Source organism: Pelobates fuscus, chromosome 13, assembly GCF_036172605.1.
Source record: "Pelobates fuscus isolate aPelFus1 chromosome 13, aPelFus1.pri, whole genome shotgun sequence".
NCBI classification, from domain to species: domain Eukaryota; kingdom Metazoa; phylum Chordata; class Amphibia; order Anura; family Pelobatidae; genus Pelobates; species Pelobates fuscus.
The window spans coordinates 29,563,560-29,580,842 of NC_086329.1; the positions used below are offsets into that span (position 1 = coordinate 29,563,560).

General features: G+C 45.1%; 2 protein-coding genes across 2 annotated transcripts in view; both read left to right on the forward strand.

Annotated features, from left to right (window-relative positions):
* Positions 1-583: 583 nt before the first annotated feature.
* Positions 584-3,242, forward strand: ZNF770 (zinc finger protein 770). Its single transcript, XM_063440153.1, has one exon. It carries the CDS (start codon positions 1,068-1,070, stop codon positions 3,054-3,056), a length of 1,989 nt encoding a protein of 662 aa, XP_063296223.1. The 5' UTR covers positions 584-1,067; the 3' UTR covers positions 3,057-3,242.
* A 7,132-nt stretch (positions 3,243-10,374) lies between these two features.
* AQR (aquarius intron-binding spliceosomal factor) overlaps positions 10,375-17,283 on the forward strand; it is a 70,413-nt gene continuing 63,504 nt past the window's right edge. The window contains exon 1 of the mRNA XM_063440073.1: positions 10,375-10,532. Coding sequence (XP_063296143.1) covers positions 10,446-10,532 — 87 coding nt within the window. The 5' untranslated portion in view covers positions 10,375-10,445. The remainder of the gene's footprint in view (positions 10,533-17,283) is intronic.

Here is a 17,283-nt window from a genome sequence, read left to right on the forward strand (position 1 = left end):
TGTGTGGTTAATTGGCACATTAAGCAAAGCCATGACCTGCTGGTAACCAGTTATGCAAAATAAAAGTAATGCTACATATATTTAAATACAGATAGTTGGGAGTTTTACTGCTGTGGGTCTCTCTTATACACTCCAATAAATGTGAAGCTCTTAGAAAACAGGGACATTAGATTGGAAAATAGGGACAGGGTGGTTTAAAAAAAAAAAAAAAAAAAGTGCTACTCCTCCTATATAGAGAAAACAAATTTAATATTGATAATCTGTGTACTGTAATTCATGCAAAGTAATGGTATTAAAAATACACAGATAAATGATCTTCAATAATATAAATATATATATATATAGATATTAATATAGATACATGTCTATTGCGTTTGATATTGCTCTAAAAGTATATACAAAAAATGCATAATAAAAATAAAGATGGATTTTTTGCACGTTGAGCAGTCTGCACTCACTAATAGAGGTACTCCTGGCAAAACTTCCCAAATTAAAGATGGCCGCCGCTAGAACAGGCGCGTCGGTGTGATGTCATCAGGAAAGGATTTGGGGCACAGGCGTGCCTGTAAGAGTAGGACTTCCGGGTGCAGGTTATGGCTGTTCAGACGATGTCCTCACCTCACCCATAGGAATCAGAGAGAGAGAGAGAAAATATCTATATTCACAGCTTGACAGAGCAGAATAAGGGACACACAGGGCATGCACAGTCTCCAGGAAGGGACTGGCTCTCCACAGATGGTCCATGTAAGGTCCAAGAGGAAGTCTCCATAAATAGACTAAAGAAATATCTTAGAATATTAACTAAAAATAGCTGTACAATACAGAGAGAGAGAGGGGGGATTGCAACTAAGAATTAAAAAGAAACTCTATTAACAACAAAGCTGCAGCTTGTCTCACATGCTACTGGGAAGTAATTTGCTGCAGTGTACATCCTATTTTCCACAACTTTTTTTTAAAAAGAGCATTCTGTGACCTTGGAAACAGAGACACCCAGCTGTCATGTTCGGAGCCATCATGTGAGAACTGACTTTTGAGGAAGGAATTTGTGTTTCTACTGCTCACCTAAAATGTTCAGGAACCAGCAGTGTAGGACTCCGAAGAGACCTCCCAGAAAGAGGCCCTACACCTGCGATTCCTGCCCGAAACTGTTTGAGACCCCTTCTAAACTGGCCAGGCATTATCTTACTCATACCGGTCAAAAGCCCTACCAGTGTCAGGATTGCAATAAGACGTTTCGGCAGCTTGTTCACCTCGAGAGGCACAAGGTTACCCACACGCTGCCTTTCCAGTGCAATGTTTGTCACCGTCACTTCAAAAACATGGAGACGTTTTCAAGGCACCAGCAGACGCATAAAGATCAAGTGAAAACCGCAAAAAAGGCATCAGCTCTCCGTCTAAAGAAATGCAGAACAGTTCCTGCTTTTTGTTTTGGTTGTCAGAGGTTTTTTGCTACTGAAGACAAAAGATTACATCATGAGTGTAACTTTGAAAATGCTACTGATGGCTGGAAACTTGAAAATCAGATGTGCGAAAGGTGCAACAAAGTGTTTCCGTCACGATCGAAGTTGGAGAGGCACATGCTTGTACACACTGGCCAGAAACCTTTTCCTTGTGCTCAGTGTGGCAAATCCTTCAGACAAAAGACTCACCTCCAAATCCATGAGCTTACGCACGTTCAGGAAAAGCCTTTCCAGTGTAGCCATTGTTTTAAGTCCTTTAAGACGCAAGGGAAACTACTCAAGCATGAAGAGGTTCATACTCAACAAATTAATTTCCAAAGTATGTTAAATATAGGAAAAGGCTCATTGACTGCAACTTCAGAAGTTAAAGAAGAGCCTGATGAGGTCTACTCTGTGTATGTTATTCCATTCCAATGCCCTGCATGTGATCAATGCTTTGAGACCCAGCAAACTCTAGACCGCCATACATGTTTCATAAGAGAAGATGGGAAAGCAATCCACTGCCACCAAAAAAACATAAAGCGAGAAGGATATGTAAGGAAGAGGAGAAGACTAAGACTGATGGAGATAATCAAGGATACGCTCCCAGGACATTCACAAACTATAGAGGGAAACCTGAAAAACGAACAATTGGAAAGGAAAGAAGACCTGCAGACATGTGATCTTGAATGCAGAGATATTGACACCTCCATAAATATATTTAAATCACATCGTAAACAAAAAGTCAAGAGGCTAAGTCAAGATATGGGGAAAGCGCAAATGTTCCTGGAGTCACACTTTCAGGGAGATCTAAACCAAGAATATGGGCTCCATTTGCAAGGATTTCAAGGAAACCCAGATGCTGAGACCACCGCCGGTACTTTCTATGTGTCAAATCACGATGGTCCCGGGGATAACAATGACACACTGCACTATTTCCTTCAGGGTGCTCAAGGTGTTTTAGTCCAAAGGCCCAACGTTAGTAAGTGCGACCAGTGTGAAAAAGTTTTCCCATCTTTGTCCAAGTTACGAAGACATTATCTTATCCACACTGGACAAAAACCATTTGCGTGCACTGAATGTGGAAATAGGTTCCGTCAAGCTGCTCATTTAAAAAGGCACCAAGTAACTCACATAAAGAAAGTTACTTCTCACGAGGCACATGGTTCTTCTGGAGGTCTGTACCTGCAAGAGGAACAGATGGGGTATCAACCCCCACTAGATTATGCCACAAGTCCAGTGGAAAACTTGCAAGGGCTTGATCAAATCACAACATGCACAATTGCGGAAATAAAGGTAGAAATAGAACCCACCAGTGAAGACATCCCGAGGTCTCCAAAAATAATTTGCAGGAAGCCCAAGACACGTATGCCAAGAGATCGGATTACAAACCCTAATACAGAGTGCTCCATGAGGACAATGGGAACCTGGGGGTCAGTAAAGACCTACAGTTGCAGTGTCTGCACCAAGACCTTCCTGTCCCCTTCCAAACTTGAGAGACACTATCTCATGCATGCAGGGCAGAGACCATTTGAGTGTCAAGATTGTGGTAAAACATTTCGTCAGGACCCACACTTGAAACGACATCAGCTCATGCATGTACGGGTGAAGGAATAAAATCCTAGTGGATGATGTGCACCAGACCTTTCATTTATAACTAAAGCAATTCCAGAATACTCTTATGGTAGCACTTATGTGATGATCTTCGTGCTTAAGTCAAGCAAAACTAGCTGTTGTTTTATTTACCTATCATTATATTGTAACAGGAGCTGCTGTAGCATTGCCCATGAAATGACTCCTAAATCAGTAGATAAATATATTTGAGGCCAGGATTTCCTGAACACAGGTGTTAGGTACAGCTAAGGACTGATGATGGTAAACTCATTGAGTATATTTGATTATATATTTTAAATGAAATTTAGAAAATAATCGAATTTTTCATATCTCACTATCTTGGCCAAAACCTTACCATATGCTTGTCATATCCCCACTTATCACAGTATATGTGAATAAACTCCTTATTTTTAGTTCCAAAAACTTTGCATAATTTTCTTAAAATTATAAAAATTCTGATAGAGAGAGAGAGTGTGTGTATGTGTGTGTGTGTGTGTGTGTGTGTGTGTATATGTATATGTATGTATATATATATATATATATAATGTCTTGTAGAAACCTTTAGCAGCCAAACATCACAATTATCTAATGTACTGTTTCTTAAGCCCTGTCATAAGAAATAACACATTACATAATTGTGACATGTGGCTGCTACTGTGGTTTTTCTACAAGAGATATAACAGAATTCTTATATATAAAAATATATAGTATATATATATATTGGGGAAACTCTGAATTGGGTCCCTGTTAGATCTTATTGCGTCATTAGTTGAAACAAGCAAACCATATACATTCATACCTTAGACATCTGCTAATATCATGTGATAATATAATGAAATAATATATCCAATTTGTGTCCCTGTTAAAAAGGAATCCGTAATGTCTGGTATAGTCTGTTCAACGCAAAAAAAGTGTTTTTGTTTTTTATTAGAACATTGTACTGTTTCACTTAAATCCCAATAATAAAATCCAGGGTAATTAAGACTTATGTAAATTTTATGTGCATATTTTTGTGTGTGATGGATGATATACACTTACATGGATACATATACGTTGGTCTAAACAGATACAGGAGCCAGGGTCAACAATTAAGACTTTGTGATTTAGGGAGGTGGGGGGGTGTGTGTATATATATTTTTTATTATTATATGTTCCTTTTTCTTTGTTTAGTAGGCTAGTTAAAAGTAGGAAACGGCAGCATTAAAGAGCTCTATAGACACCCAGACCACTTCATCTCATAAAAGTGGTCTAGGTGCACTGTCCCAGTCCGACTTAATCCAGCAATTGCAGATTTTGAAAAACTTTTGGTTGCCTAACTGACGCTGGACGTCCTGCTGATCTGCATGAGAAAATTCAGTGTCGGTTAAATCCCCATATTGAAGCAATGCTTTCCTATGAGGAGGGCCTAAAGCGCTCACTGTGCTCGTTGCACATGCGCAATAGTCCCCTGTCGGGTGACATTGCAACTCAGACCCAGTGCTGAGGCAGATCGGCACTGGAATCGGGTAAGTGTTTAAACAGGTTTTTAAAGAGACACTAGAGTCACCAAAACAACTTTAGCGTAATGAAGCAGTTTTTGTGTATGGATCTTGCCCCTGCAGTCTCACTGGTCAATTCTCTGCTATTTAGGAGTTAAATCACTTTTGTTTGTTTATGCAGTCCTAGCCACACCTCCCCTGGCTGTGACTTACACAGCTTTCATGGAGAGAAAACGGTTTCATTTTGCAATCAGATGTTAACTAACTTTAAAAGTTTTTATCTCCTGCTCTGTATATTTCATTTTAATTACATACAGGAGGCTCTTGCAGGGTCTAGCAAGCTATTGACAGAGCAGGAGATAAGAATTTCTAAATTAAACAGAATTTGCAATAAAGAAAGTGCAACCATTAGATGCAGATAGTGTTTCGAAGGCTATGCAAGCCACATGCAGGGAGGTGTGACTAGGGCTGCATAAACAAAGGGATTTAACTGCAACGTTTCGACCTACACGGTCTTTGTGTAGGTGTTTGACAAAGAGCGTGTAGGTTGAAACGTTGCAGTGGGTTTAATAAATTAGCCTTTTTGTATCCTGAGAGTGCCTGGACTTCTCTTCTATTTTTCCTCACTATAACCATTTCAATGATGAAGCAGTTACGGTTTCTGCCCCGTCTTGTTTGTTTCAGTACAATGCATAGACATTTTGCGTTTCTGTAAATAGGTTTAAGGTTAAAAACAAAATTTACAATTTAAGCAAATTAAACCAGAAGGTAAAAATTAAGATTAAATAGCCAAACTGTGATTTTAACTGACTTAGAGTATTTTTTCTAACTCTGCTATTGTAGCTTAACATTTTACTTTTGGATTTCAATATGCTGCAGTCTGTGATTTCACAAATAACCCTTGATATTGTACGGAGAGCACCCAGCCCCCTTTTCCCCCTTTCTTCCTTCCTGGACTGAGTGATAACTGTAGGGATTTGTAAAAATCGATTCAGCTGTTACAGTTCTCTCCTATGATGTGATGAGTGGGACTGCAGCTGTGCATAAACTACTAGTCCCATAACCACTCGCTGGACACCTCTTTATGAGCTAAAGAATTATAGTTTTCCCTTTCTTTAGATTTATTTGGATATTTTAATGCTTTATCTTATAACGCATTAAAATATGAGGAATGACTTCTTATGTGTTCATTGAAATGGCTAATATTTACATTAAAACGGCTACAGATTTTATGCACGTTGATGAGAAATTAATCTCCAGGTAGGTGTATGTTTACTGTGTAGTTACTTTCAAAACACTTTAAATGAAGTGGTTATAGTGTCTAGAGCAGGGGTGCCCAAAAGGAAGGTCCCTAAATGTTTTAAAACTACAGCTTCCATGATGCTTTGTCATTGTAAAGGCATCAAACGCATCAAGGGAGTTGTAGTTCTTCAATATCTGGGGATCTACCTTTTTGGGCACCCCTGTTGTAGAGTGTCCCTTTCATTTCATAAATGATAGAAGTAATCGGAGCTTTTTCCACCTGAGCTTTCAGCTTTATTGTAGCTAAAGTTTGGTGTTTCATTAACAGAACATATTAGATGGTGATTGCTCATATTGTCTTCATTTGTGTATAGGTCACATTTTACACGTACTGTTACAGAGATCTATATAACATTGCAGAGGTGCCCAAATAAAGGAATATGATCTATAGGGTTATTCACTAAAAAGCAGGGCCAGATTAAGAGCCCAATGGGCCTGGTGCTGACAATTATGATGGGCCTAATTACAAAATCTTATTGACCAAAAACACTAAAACAGTCCTACCTCCTAAGCGTCATGTATCTGATGGAGATGGTGCTGGATGGAAACTCATAGGATGAAGCTATGAGAAAACACATACCCTATGCTAATCTCACGCTTTCATCTTTCAAGAAAACCTATACCCCCTAACAGCGAGGCCAGTAAAGCAGTTAGTCCATGAATGGGGTAAAAGGGTGGGCCACTGACACAAATCACATAACAAGAACTGCCGAAAGGGGCAAACATACACAAAAAGGGGGCATGTCTGTGTCCCCATGTCTCCCAGTCCCTTAATGTCTGTGTCCCCATGTATCCCAATGTCCCCATGTCACTAGGGGACATTGAGAGACATTGGGAGACATCGGGACACTGAGATTCTAGGGAACTCTGGGAGACCTTGGAACACTGAGACTCTTGGGAACATTGGGAGACATGAGGACACTGGGTGACTTTGAGACATGAGGGTACACTAGGAGACATGGGGCACTGAGACACTGTGATACATAGGGGGCACTGTGATATATAGGGGACACTGGAGACTTGATAAAGACTTGGGTATAGGACAGGTCAAAACATTGTGGTGTCCAATAAACCTGCTTAAATCTATCAGTGTGTGCCTGAGATTTTTTTCTTTTATACTAGGGAACACTGAGATACTTGGGGGCACTGTGAGACATGGGAACACTGGGAGACTAGGGGATTCTGAGAGACACTGTAATACATAGGGGACACTGTGATATATAGGGGACACTGGAGACTTGATAAAGACCTGGGTACAGGTCAAAACAATGAGGTGTCCAATAAACCTGCTTAAATCTATCAGTGTGTGCCTGAGATTTTTTTCTTTTATACTAAGGGACACTGAGACACTTGGGGGCACTGTGAGACATGGGAACACTGGGAGACTAGGGGATTCTGAGAGACTAGGGACACTGGCTGGGAGACATTGGGACACTGGGAGTGCCCCATATCTCCCAAGTCTCAAAGTTGCCCAGTTTCCCCATGTCTCCCTGTGTATCCCAGTGTCTCCATGTCTCTGTGTCCCCTAGTGTCTCATTGTCCCCATGTCGCCAAGTGTCCCCTAGTGTTTGTATCCCCATGTCTCCTAGTGTCCCTTAGAGTATGTCTCCCCATGTCTCCCAGTGTCCCAATGTCACTAGGACACTAGGGGACATTGAGAGACATTGGGACACTGAGTCTTGGGGACACTGAGAAACTGGGTCAGACATGGGGACAATGAGATACATGGGGACACTGAGAGACTAGGGCACTCTAGGAGACTAGGGACACAGACACTAGGGACACTAAGCCACACCAGGCACACTGGGAGACATGGGGACACTGGGAGACACGGGGACACTGAGACACTAGAGACACTGGCTGGGAGACATGGGGGCACTGAGAGACAAGAGGCCACTGTGGGACATGGGGCCACTGTGTCCCTAGTGTCTGAGGGTCCCCTTGTTCCCCAGTGTCCCTATGTCTCCCAGTGTCCCAATGTCTCAGCGTCCCCAAGTCTCTCACCGTCCCCAAGTCTCGCAGGCTCGAAACTGCTGTCTGGATACTCTGTGCTGCTCCCCCACGAATCAGTGAGTAGAGAGGCAGGGAGGGAGATGCTGTAACTTCTTATCCTTGCCTCTCCACACATACAGCGACCCCTACTGGCCGGCGCTGGTATTGCAGAATAATCTCTGTTTATACTGAGACAGACATTTGTGTTGCCAGTATTACTGCAATACCGGCACCGGCCAGGCAGCCTCAAATACCTGAGAAATACCTGGAAACCATAAGAAATACTTCTGAGAAATACCTGGCAACCCTAAGAGTAGTGTGTGTGTGTAAAAAAAAGAAAAAAAATTTTTTTTTTTTTTTTTAAATCAGTGGGCCTATTCCATGGGCCTGGGCCTGGAGCTGCAGCTCCATCAGCCCCTATGTTAATCCGGCCCTGCTAAAAAGTGAGAATTCAAAGAGACTTTCAACTTTTAAGGCCAGAGTAGCCAAACTGAAAGCTTAGCTGGCTTAGAGAAGGTTTCCAGTTCGACTATTTTGACCTGAATTTGACATTCACTTTAAATTCTCCTCGAGTTCTTATTTTATTGAATAACCCTGCATGTTTTCACCAGGTTTATTTATTTAGTAAATAAAACTATTACAAAGCTATCACGTATTGCTTTTTCAAGTGAAAAATGCAAACCGTTTATTTATTAAACCAGGAATTGTGCAGAAGTGACAAGATGATTGCACATTTTATCCTTAAAAAAAAATCAGAGCTCGGGAAATTGATGAGGCGGATGATGTTTGTTTCAAATTCTGTTAATATAATTATGCCTTTACTTCGATCCTTTACAAATCCCAGTTTAGTGACAGACTCCAACATTGTCAAATAGGTTTACGTCACAGGAATAGTCAGTTTTATATTGGGCTGAGCTAATAAACAGAACTGAATAAATTATTCCACAAACATAAGATTTTTAGAGCTGTATTTTTATATGAACATTTTACGTAATAAAGGTATAGAGAACACTGACATTTTGCTCTGCACTGCCTCATCTATAATTGATCCTCTACCACAGGGATAGACAACCTTCGTCACTGCAGATGTTTTGGACTACACATCCCATGATGCTTTGCCAACATTATGGCTGTAAGAGCATTGATGGAGATGTAGTCCACAACATCTGGAGTGCTGAAGGTTGCCTATCCCTGCTCTACCATATTAGTTTATGTATATCACCAGAAAATGTTGAATGGTGATCACTTCACTAAGATCCATTTGTAGAATAGTGACCCACTATTCTATTTGCAGAATATTTACAAATCTCCCTAAACATCCTTTATGTCCAATATACGACTGTCCATGTTCTTATTTTTTTATTTTATTTTTTTAACCAATCCACCTAAAAACCATACCTAATCCAAGTGTTTTGATGAGTTTACAAACTAAATTGTGAGTTGCCATTAGTTGACAGCTGAATTGGAAAATGTTACGGAATTTAAAAAAAAAGTTTCTAGTATGTCTATTTAGACCGGGATTTTGCAACTATGTTGTCATAACTACAAATATTTTTAGTTATAGGGTTCATTCACACTCCTTCACTCATGCATATAATGTTATGTAAATAGCTGGATTTCTGTTATATCCCACTTCTCTTGATGTTCACTCCTATGCAATCTGTTGATAAAATTGCAATAAACTTTGTTTATTATAACTGATCTGGTTCATATTTTTTTTTTTTTACTGCTCGTGAACTGGTTGCTGTCTGTTTAGAATACACGTCAGCGGGATGTGAGTACACAGGATACAATCAGAGTGGGTATACTTGACATATTGTGGCTAGTAAAAATAAGTAAAATAAAAGGAATTGGGGACACACCTAGAACATGCATTTCTCAGCAACGGTGCTACCATAGAGGGGTTTAATTCCGCCATATCGTACGAAGCCCATCACTATGCCAGAGTACCCCAATATTGGTTCTACACTAATTCCAGTGTAGGAGACAAATTGCGGAGTAACGGTGGGCTTGATACGATACAGCCACATATATGAGAAATTTGAATTACTAATTGCAACAACTAAAAAATTATTGAGAGCAAGAACAATATTTTATTTAGTCTTTACAAATGTATTGGAGTTTAAGGACATATTACTGTGAGTATTCTTGCACAGCTCTGTTATACACTCAAACATAATAAAATAAAGCTGCTGGAAAACAAGCAAATTACAAAAGAAATGAGGGCAGAAGGATTTTGGTCCTAAATAGGGACACTTTGGAGGTATGATATATATATATATATATATATTTTTTTTTTTTAGTTGTATTTTCTAATCTGCTGTTGTGGCCCAGTCTGTGTGAATTTCAGGACATTAAACCCCAGGTACACCCAGGCTTCAGCAGTGTCTTGGTTAGTGTCTGCCTATCATCCTGTACACAGGCTAATGCGTGCAGTTCCCTCTTACTCACACTAGGTGGCATTGGTTCACCCTCTCCCCCCCCCCCCCCCCCCCATCCCGTCGTCGCTTTTGGATGATGTCACGTCCCGGTTGCCTGTGAGAGCACTTCCGGTGCAGGTGCCCTGTGTGCGTTTTGGCCCCATCGTTCTGTCTCACGGCTCTCTCGGTTTACCGGAACCATGGAGACCCGGACCGCTGGGCAGCCGGCCCCCAGGAAGGTGACCGCCCCGACAGTGACCCAGATGAACGCAGAGTTTGTCACCCAGGTGAGGGAGCTGCCCAGACTGTCAGTCCATGTGGGATTGACATCACTCACTGCCATAATAGTGACCCATGGGGGGGATAGCAGATAACAGGCATATACCATGGTGGGGGGGATATAACAGGCATATACCATGGAGGGATATAACAGGCATATACCATGGTGGGGGGGAATATAACAGGCATCCCATGGGGGGGATATAACAGGCATATACCATGGAGGGATATAACAGGCATGTACCATAGGGGGGGGATATAACAGGCATGTACCATAGGGGGGGGGATATAACAGGCATATACCATGGGGGGATATAACAGGCATATACCAGGGGGGGGGGAATATAACAGGCATATACCATGGGGGGGATATAACAGGCATATACCATGGAGGGATATAACAGGCATATACCATGGAGGGATATAACAGGCATATACCATGGAGGGATATAACAGGCATATACCATGGGGGGGGGGGATATAACAGGCATATACCATGGGGGGGGGGGGATATAACAGGCATATACCGGGGGGGGGGGGATATAACAGGCATATACCATGGGGGGGGGGATATAACAGGCATATACCATGGGGGCGGGATATAACAGACATATACCATGGGGGGGGGGATATAACAGGCATATACCGGGGGGGGGGGGGGGTATAACAGGCATGTACCATAGGGGGGGGGGATATAACAGGCATATACCATGGGGGGGATATAACAGGCATATACCATGGGGGGGATATAACAGGCATATACCATGGGGGGGGGGAATATAACAGGCATATACCATGGGGGGGGGATATAACAGGCATATACCATGGGGGGGGGGGGATATAACAGGCATATACCATGGAGGGATATAACAGGCATATACCATGGTGGGGGGGAATATAACAGGCATCCCATGGGGGGGATATAACAGGCATATACCATGGAGGGATATAACAGGCATGTACCATAGGGGGGGGATATAACAGGCATGTACCATAGGGGGGGGGGGGGATATAACAGGCATATACCATGGGGGGATATAACAGGCATATACCAGGGGGGGGGGGGGAATATAACAGGCATCCCATGGGGGGGATATAACAGGCATATACCATGGAGGGATATAACAGGCATATACCATGGAGGGATATAACAGGCATATACCATGGAGGGATATAACAGGCATATACCATGGAGGGATATAACAGGCATATACCATGGGGGGGGGGGGGGGGGGGGGATATAACAGGCATATACCATGGGGGGGGGGATATAACAGGCATATACCGGGGGGGGGATATAACAGGCATATACCATGGGGGCGGGATATAACAGACATATACCATGGGGGGGGGGATATAACAGGCATATACCGGGGGGGGGGGGTATAACAGGCATGTACCATAGGGGGGGGGGGATATAACAGGCATATACCATGGGGGGGATATAACAGGCATATACCATGGGGGGGGGAATATAACAGGCATATACCATGGGGGGGGGGATATAACAGGCATATACCATGGGGGGGGGGATATAACAGGCATATACCATGGAGGGGGGGATATAACAGGCATATACCATGGAGGGGGGGATATAACAGGCATATACCATGGGGGGGGGGATATAACAGGCATATACCATGGGGGGGGGGATATAACAGGCATATACCATGGGGGGGGATATAACAGGCATATACCATGGGGGGGGATATAACAGGCATATACCATGGGGGGGATATAACAGGCATATACCATGGGGGGGGGGGGGGGATATAACAGGCATATACCATGGGGGGGGGATATAACAGGCATATACCATGGGGGTGGATATAACAGGCATATACCATGGGGGGGGATATAACAGGCATATACCATGGGGGGGGATATAACAGGCATATACCATGGGGGGGGATATAACAGGCATATACCATGGGGGGGGATATAACAGGCATATACCATGGGGGGGGATATAACAGGCATATACCATGGGGGGGGATATAACAGGCATATACCATGGGGGGGGGGTATAACAGGCAACCCATGGGGGGGGGGGTATAACAGGCAACCCATGGGGGGGGGGGGTATAACAGGCAACCCATGGGGGGGAGGGGTATAACAGGCAACCCATGGGGGGGGGGGTATAACAGGCAACCCATGGGGGGGGGGGTATAACAGGCAACCCATGGGGGGGGGGGTATAACAGGCAACCCATGGGGGGGGGGGGTATAACAGGCAACCCATGGGGGGGGGGGAGATATAACAGGCAACCCATGGGGGGGGGGGAGATATAACAGGCAACCCATGGGGGGGGGGAGATATAACAGGCAACCCATGGGGGGGTGGAGATATAACAGGCAACCCATGGGGGGGGGGGATATAACAGGCAACCCATGGGGGGGGGGGAGATATAACAGGCAACCCATGGGGGGGGGGATATAACAGGCAACCCATGGGGGGGGGGGATATAACAGGCAACCCATGGGGGGGGGGATATAACAGGCAACCCATGGGGGGGGGGATATAACAGGCAACCCATGGGGGGGGGATATAACAGGCAACCCATGGGGGGGGGATATAACAGGCAACCCATGGGGGGGGGATATAACAGGCAACCCATGGGGGGGGGGATATAACAGGCAACCCATGGGGGGGGGGATATAACAGGCAACCCATGGGGGGGGGGATATAACAGGCAACCCATGGGGGGGGGGATATAACAGGCAACCCATGGGGGGGGGGATATAACAGGCAACCCATGGGGGTGGGGATATAACAGGCAACCCATGGGGGTGGGGATATAACAGGCAACCCATGGGGGTGGGGATATAACAGGCAACCCATGGGGGTGGGGATATAACAGGCAACCCATGGGGGTGGGGATATAACAGGCAACCCATGGGGGTGGGGATATAACAGGCAACCCATGGGGGTGGGGATATAACAGGCAACCCATGGGGGGGATATAACAGGCATCCCATGGGGGGCTGGCCTGGGAAATAATGGGGTTTACCAGCTCCACCATGTTTACCAGCTCCACCATGTTTACTGCTTCATGCTGTTTGGTAGTGAATGAAAAGTGCTGCCCTGCAGTAGATATAAATCATGAACTGGAAACAGAACAGTCAGCATTCCAGATACTGAGGACTACATTTCCCATAATGCTCTAACAGCCATAATGCTGGCAAATTCTCAGGGGAGATGTAGTCCTCAAGATATGGAGTTGCCAAAGGTTGCCTACCCCGGACTAGAATAAAGGGCAAAGCTGCGTGATAACTTGCTTTTAAGCGCCTTCGACTCAGGCTAACTGCAAAACCTGAGGCGTATACACCAAAGAAACAGAAGTAGTTGTGAGAAACCTAAAATATATTAAATAAGAGTGTGAAGGAGACAAAGCAGATTGTATACAGGAAGTAATACCCTTAAATATAATTGAGATAGTAATTTGGTAATTTCATGGTTGTTCCCCCTGAAGAATAACTATGGTTGGGGAAAGCAACCCTGTTACAATAGTGCAACAATCTGGGAGAGGGACTCTGGCAGAAGAGTGCTATGATTGGGGAGAGGGACTGACAGAAAAGTGCAATAATCTGGGAGTGGGACTCTGGCAGAAGAGTGCTAGGAACAGGTAGAGGGACTCTGGCAGAAGAGTGCTAGGAACAGGTAGAGGGACTCTGGCAGAAGAGTGCTAGGAACAGGTAGAGGGACTCTGGCAGAAGAGTGCTAGGAACAGGTAGAGGGACTCTGGCAGAAGAGTGCTAGGAACAGGTAGAGGGACTCTGGCAGAAGAGTGCTAGGAACAGGTAGAGGGACTCTGGCAGAAGAGTGCTAGGAACAGGTAGAGGGACTCTGGCAGAAGAGTGCTAGGAACAGGTAGAGGGACTCTGACACAATGGTGCTAGGAACATGGAGAGGGACTCTGACACAATGGTGCTTGGAACATGGAGAGGGACTCTGACACAATGGTGCTTGGAACAGAGAGTGGGACTCTGACACAATGGTGCTAGGAACAGAGAGTGGGACTCTGACACAATGGTGCTAGGAACAGAGAGTGAGACTCTGACTCAATGGTTCTAGGAACAGAGAGTGGGACTCTGACTCAATGGTGCTAGGAACAGAGAGTGGGACTCTGACACAATGGTGCTAGGAACAGGGAGTGGGACTCTGACTCAATGGTGCTAGGAACAGAGAGTGGGACTCTGACTCAATGGTGCTAGGAACAGAGAGTGGGACTCTGACTCAATGGTGCTAGGAACAGGGAGAGGGACTCTGACACGATGGTGCTAGGAACAGGGAGAGGGACTCTGACACGATGGTGCTAGGAACAGAGAGTGGGACTCTGACACAATGGTGCTAGGAACAGAGAGTGGGACTCTGACACAATGGTGCTAGGAACAGAGAGTGGGACTCTGACACAATGGTGCTAGGAACAGAGAGTGGGACTCTGACACAATGGTGCTAGGAACAGAGAGTGGGACTCTGACACAATGGTGCTAGGAACAGAGAGTGGGACTCTGACACGATGGTGCTAGGAACAGGGAGAGGGACTCTGACACGATGGTGCTAGGAACAGAGAGTGGGACTCTGACACAATGGTGCTAGGAACAGAGAGTGGGACTCTGACACAATGGTGCTAGGAACAGAGAGTGGGACTCTGACACAATGGTGCTAGGAACAGAGAGTGGGACTCTGACACAATGGTGCTAGGAACAGAGAGTGGGACTCTGACACAATGGTGCTAGGAACAGAGAGTGGGACTCTGACACAATGGTGCTAGGAACAGAGAGTGGGACTCTGACACAATGGTGCTAGGAACAGAGAGTGGGACTCTGACACAATGGTGCTAGGAACAGAGAGTGGGACTCTGACACAATGGTGCTAGGAACAGAGAGTGGGACTCTGACACAATGGTGCTAGGAACAGGGAGTGGGACTCTGACTCAATGGTGCTAGGAACAGAGAGTGGGGCTCTGACACAATGGTGCTAGGAACAGAGAGTGGGACTCTGACACAATGGTGCTAGGAACAGAGAGTGGGACTCTGACACAATGGTGCTAGGAACAGGGAGTGGGACTCTGACTCAATGGTGCTAGGAACAGGGAGTGGGACTCTGACTCAATGGTGCTAGGAACAGAGAGTGGGACTCTGACTCAATGGTGCTAGGAACAGAGAGTGGGACTCTGACACAATGGTGCTAGGAACAGGGAGTGGGACTCTGACTCAATGGTGCTAGGAACAGAGAGTGGGACTCTGACTCAATGGTGCTAGGAACAGAGAGTGGGACTCTGACTCAATGGTGCTAGGAACAGGGAGAGGGACTCTGACACGATGGTGCTAGGAACAGGGAGAGGGACTCTGACACGATGGTGCTAGGAACAGAGAGTGGGACTCTTACACAATGGTGCTAGGAACAGAGAGTGGGACTCTGACACAATGGTGCTAGGAACAGAGAGTGGGACTCTGACACAATGGTGCTAGGAACAGAGAGTGGGACTCTGACACAATGGTGCTAGGAACAGAGAGTGGGACTCTGACACAATGGTGCTAGGAACAGAGAGTGGGACTCTGACACGATGGTGCTAGGAACAGGGAGAGGGACTCTGACACGATGGTGCTAGGAACAGAGAGTGGGACTCTGACACGATGGTGCTAGGAACAGAGAGTGGGACTCTGACACAATGGTGCTAGGAACAGAGAGTGGGACTCTGACACAATGGTGCTAGGAACAGAGAGTGGGACTCTGACACAATGGTGCTAGGAACAGAGAGTGGGACTCTGACACAATGGTGCTAGGAACAGAGAGTGGGACTCTGACACAATGGTGCTAGGAACAGAGAGTGGGACTCTGACACAATGGTGCTAGGAACAGAGAGTGGGACTCTGACACAATGGTGCTAGGAACAGAGAGTGGGACTCTGACACAATGGTGCTAGGAACAGGGAGTGGGACTCTGACTCAATGGTGCTAGGAACAGAGAGTGGGGCTCTGACACAATGGTGCTAGGAACAGGGAGAGGGACTCTGACACAATGGTGCTAGGAACAGGGAGTGGGACTCTGACTCAATGGTGCTAGGAACAGGGAGTGGGACTCTGACTCAATGGTGCTTGGAACAATTATCAACAGTATTGTCTGATAATAATGATAATTATTCTTCCCTAGGCATTTGGGATTAGATTTGTGAGAGTTAAAGTTGGGTATTAAGGTATTACTACCATGATTCCCAACTAGGGAATAGTCCACAGCATCTTTAATTTCCTCTCTAAGTCTCTATTTCCCCCCCCCTTTTTGTTCAGGTAGTGAATGCAAGCCCTAATTGTTTGGTACACAGTGAGTTGACAGCAGATTGCAAAATGTATCCAGAAATTGCTGAGCTAGGAACAATTCCAACTCTGCCAAACTATAAATTGCCCAGCTTATCTATTATGGGAGTTCTATTTCTAGCATTCTAGACGCTGTTAAAGGACCACTATAGTGCCAGGAAAACATACTCGTTTTCCTTGCACTATAGTGCCCTGAGGGTGCCCCCTCCCGCCGGGATGGATGGAGTGGAAGGGGTTAAACTTACCTTTTTCTCCAGCGCCGGGCGGGGAGCTCTCCTCCTCCTCTCCGCCTCCTCGGCTGAATGCGCATGCGCGGCAGGAGCTGCGTGAGCGCGCACATTCAGCCAGTCTCATAGGAAAGCATTCTCAATGCTTTCCTATGGACGCTGGCGTCTTCACACTGTGATAATCACAGTGAGAAGCACAGAAGCCCTCTAGCGGC

Bases quoted from the DNA above. Each gene is read 5' to 3' on its own strand.
- ZNF770 (XM_063440153.1), top strand. From the start codon at position 1,068: ATGTTCAGGAACCAGCAGTGTAGGACTCCGAAGAGACCTCCCAGAAAG.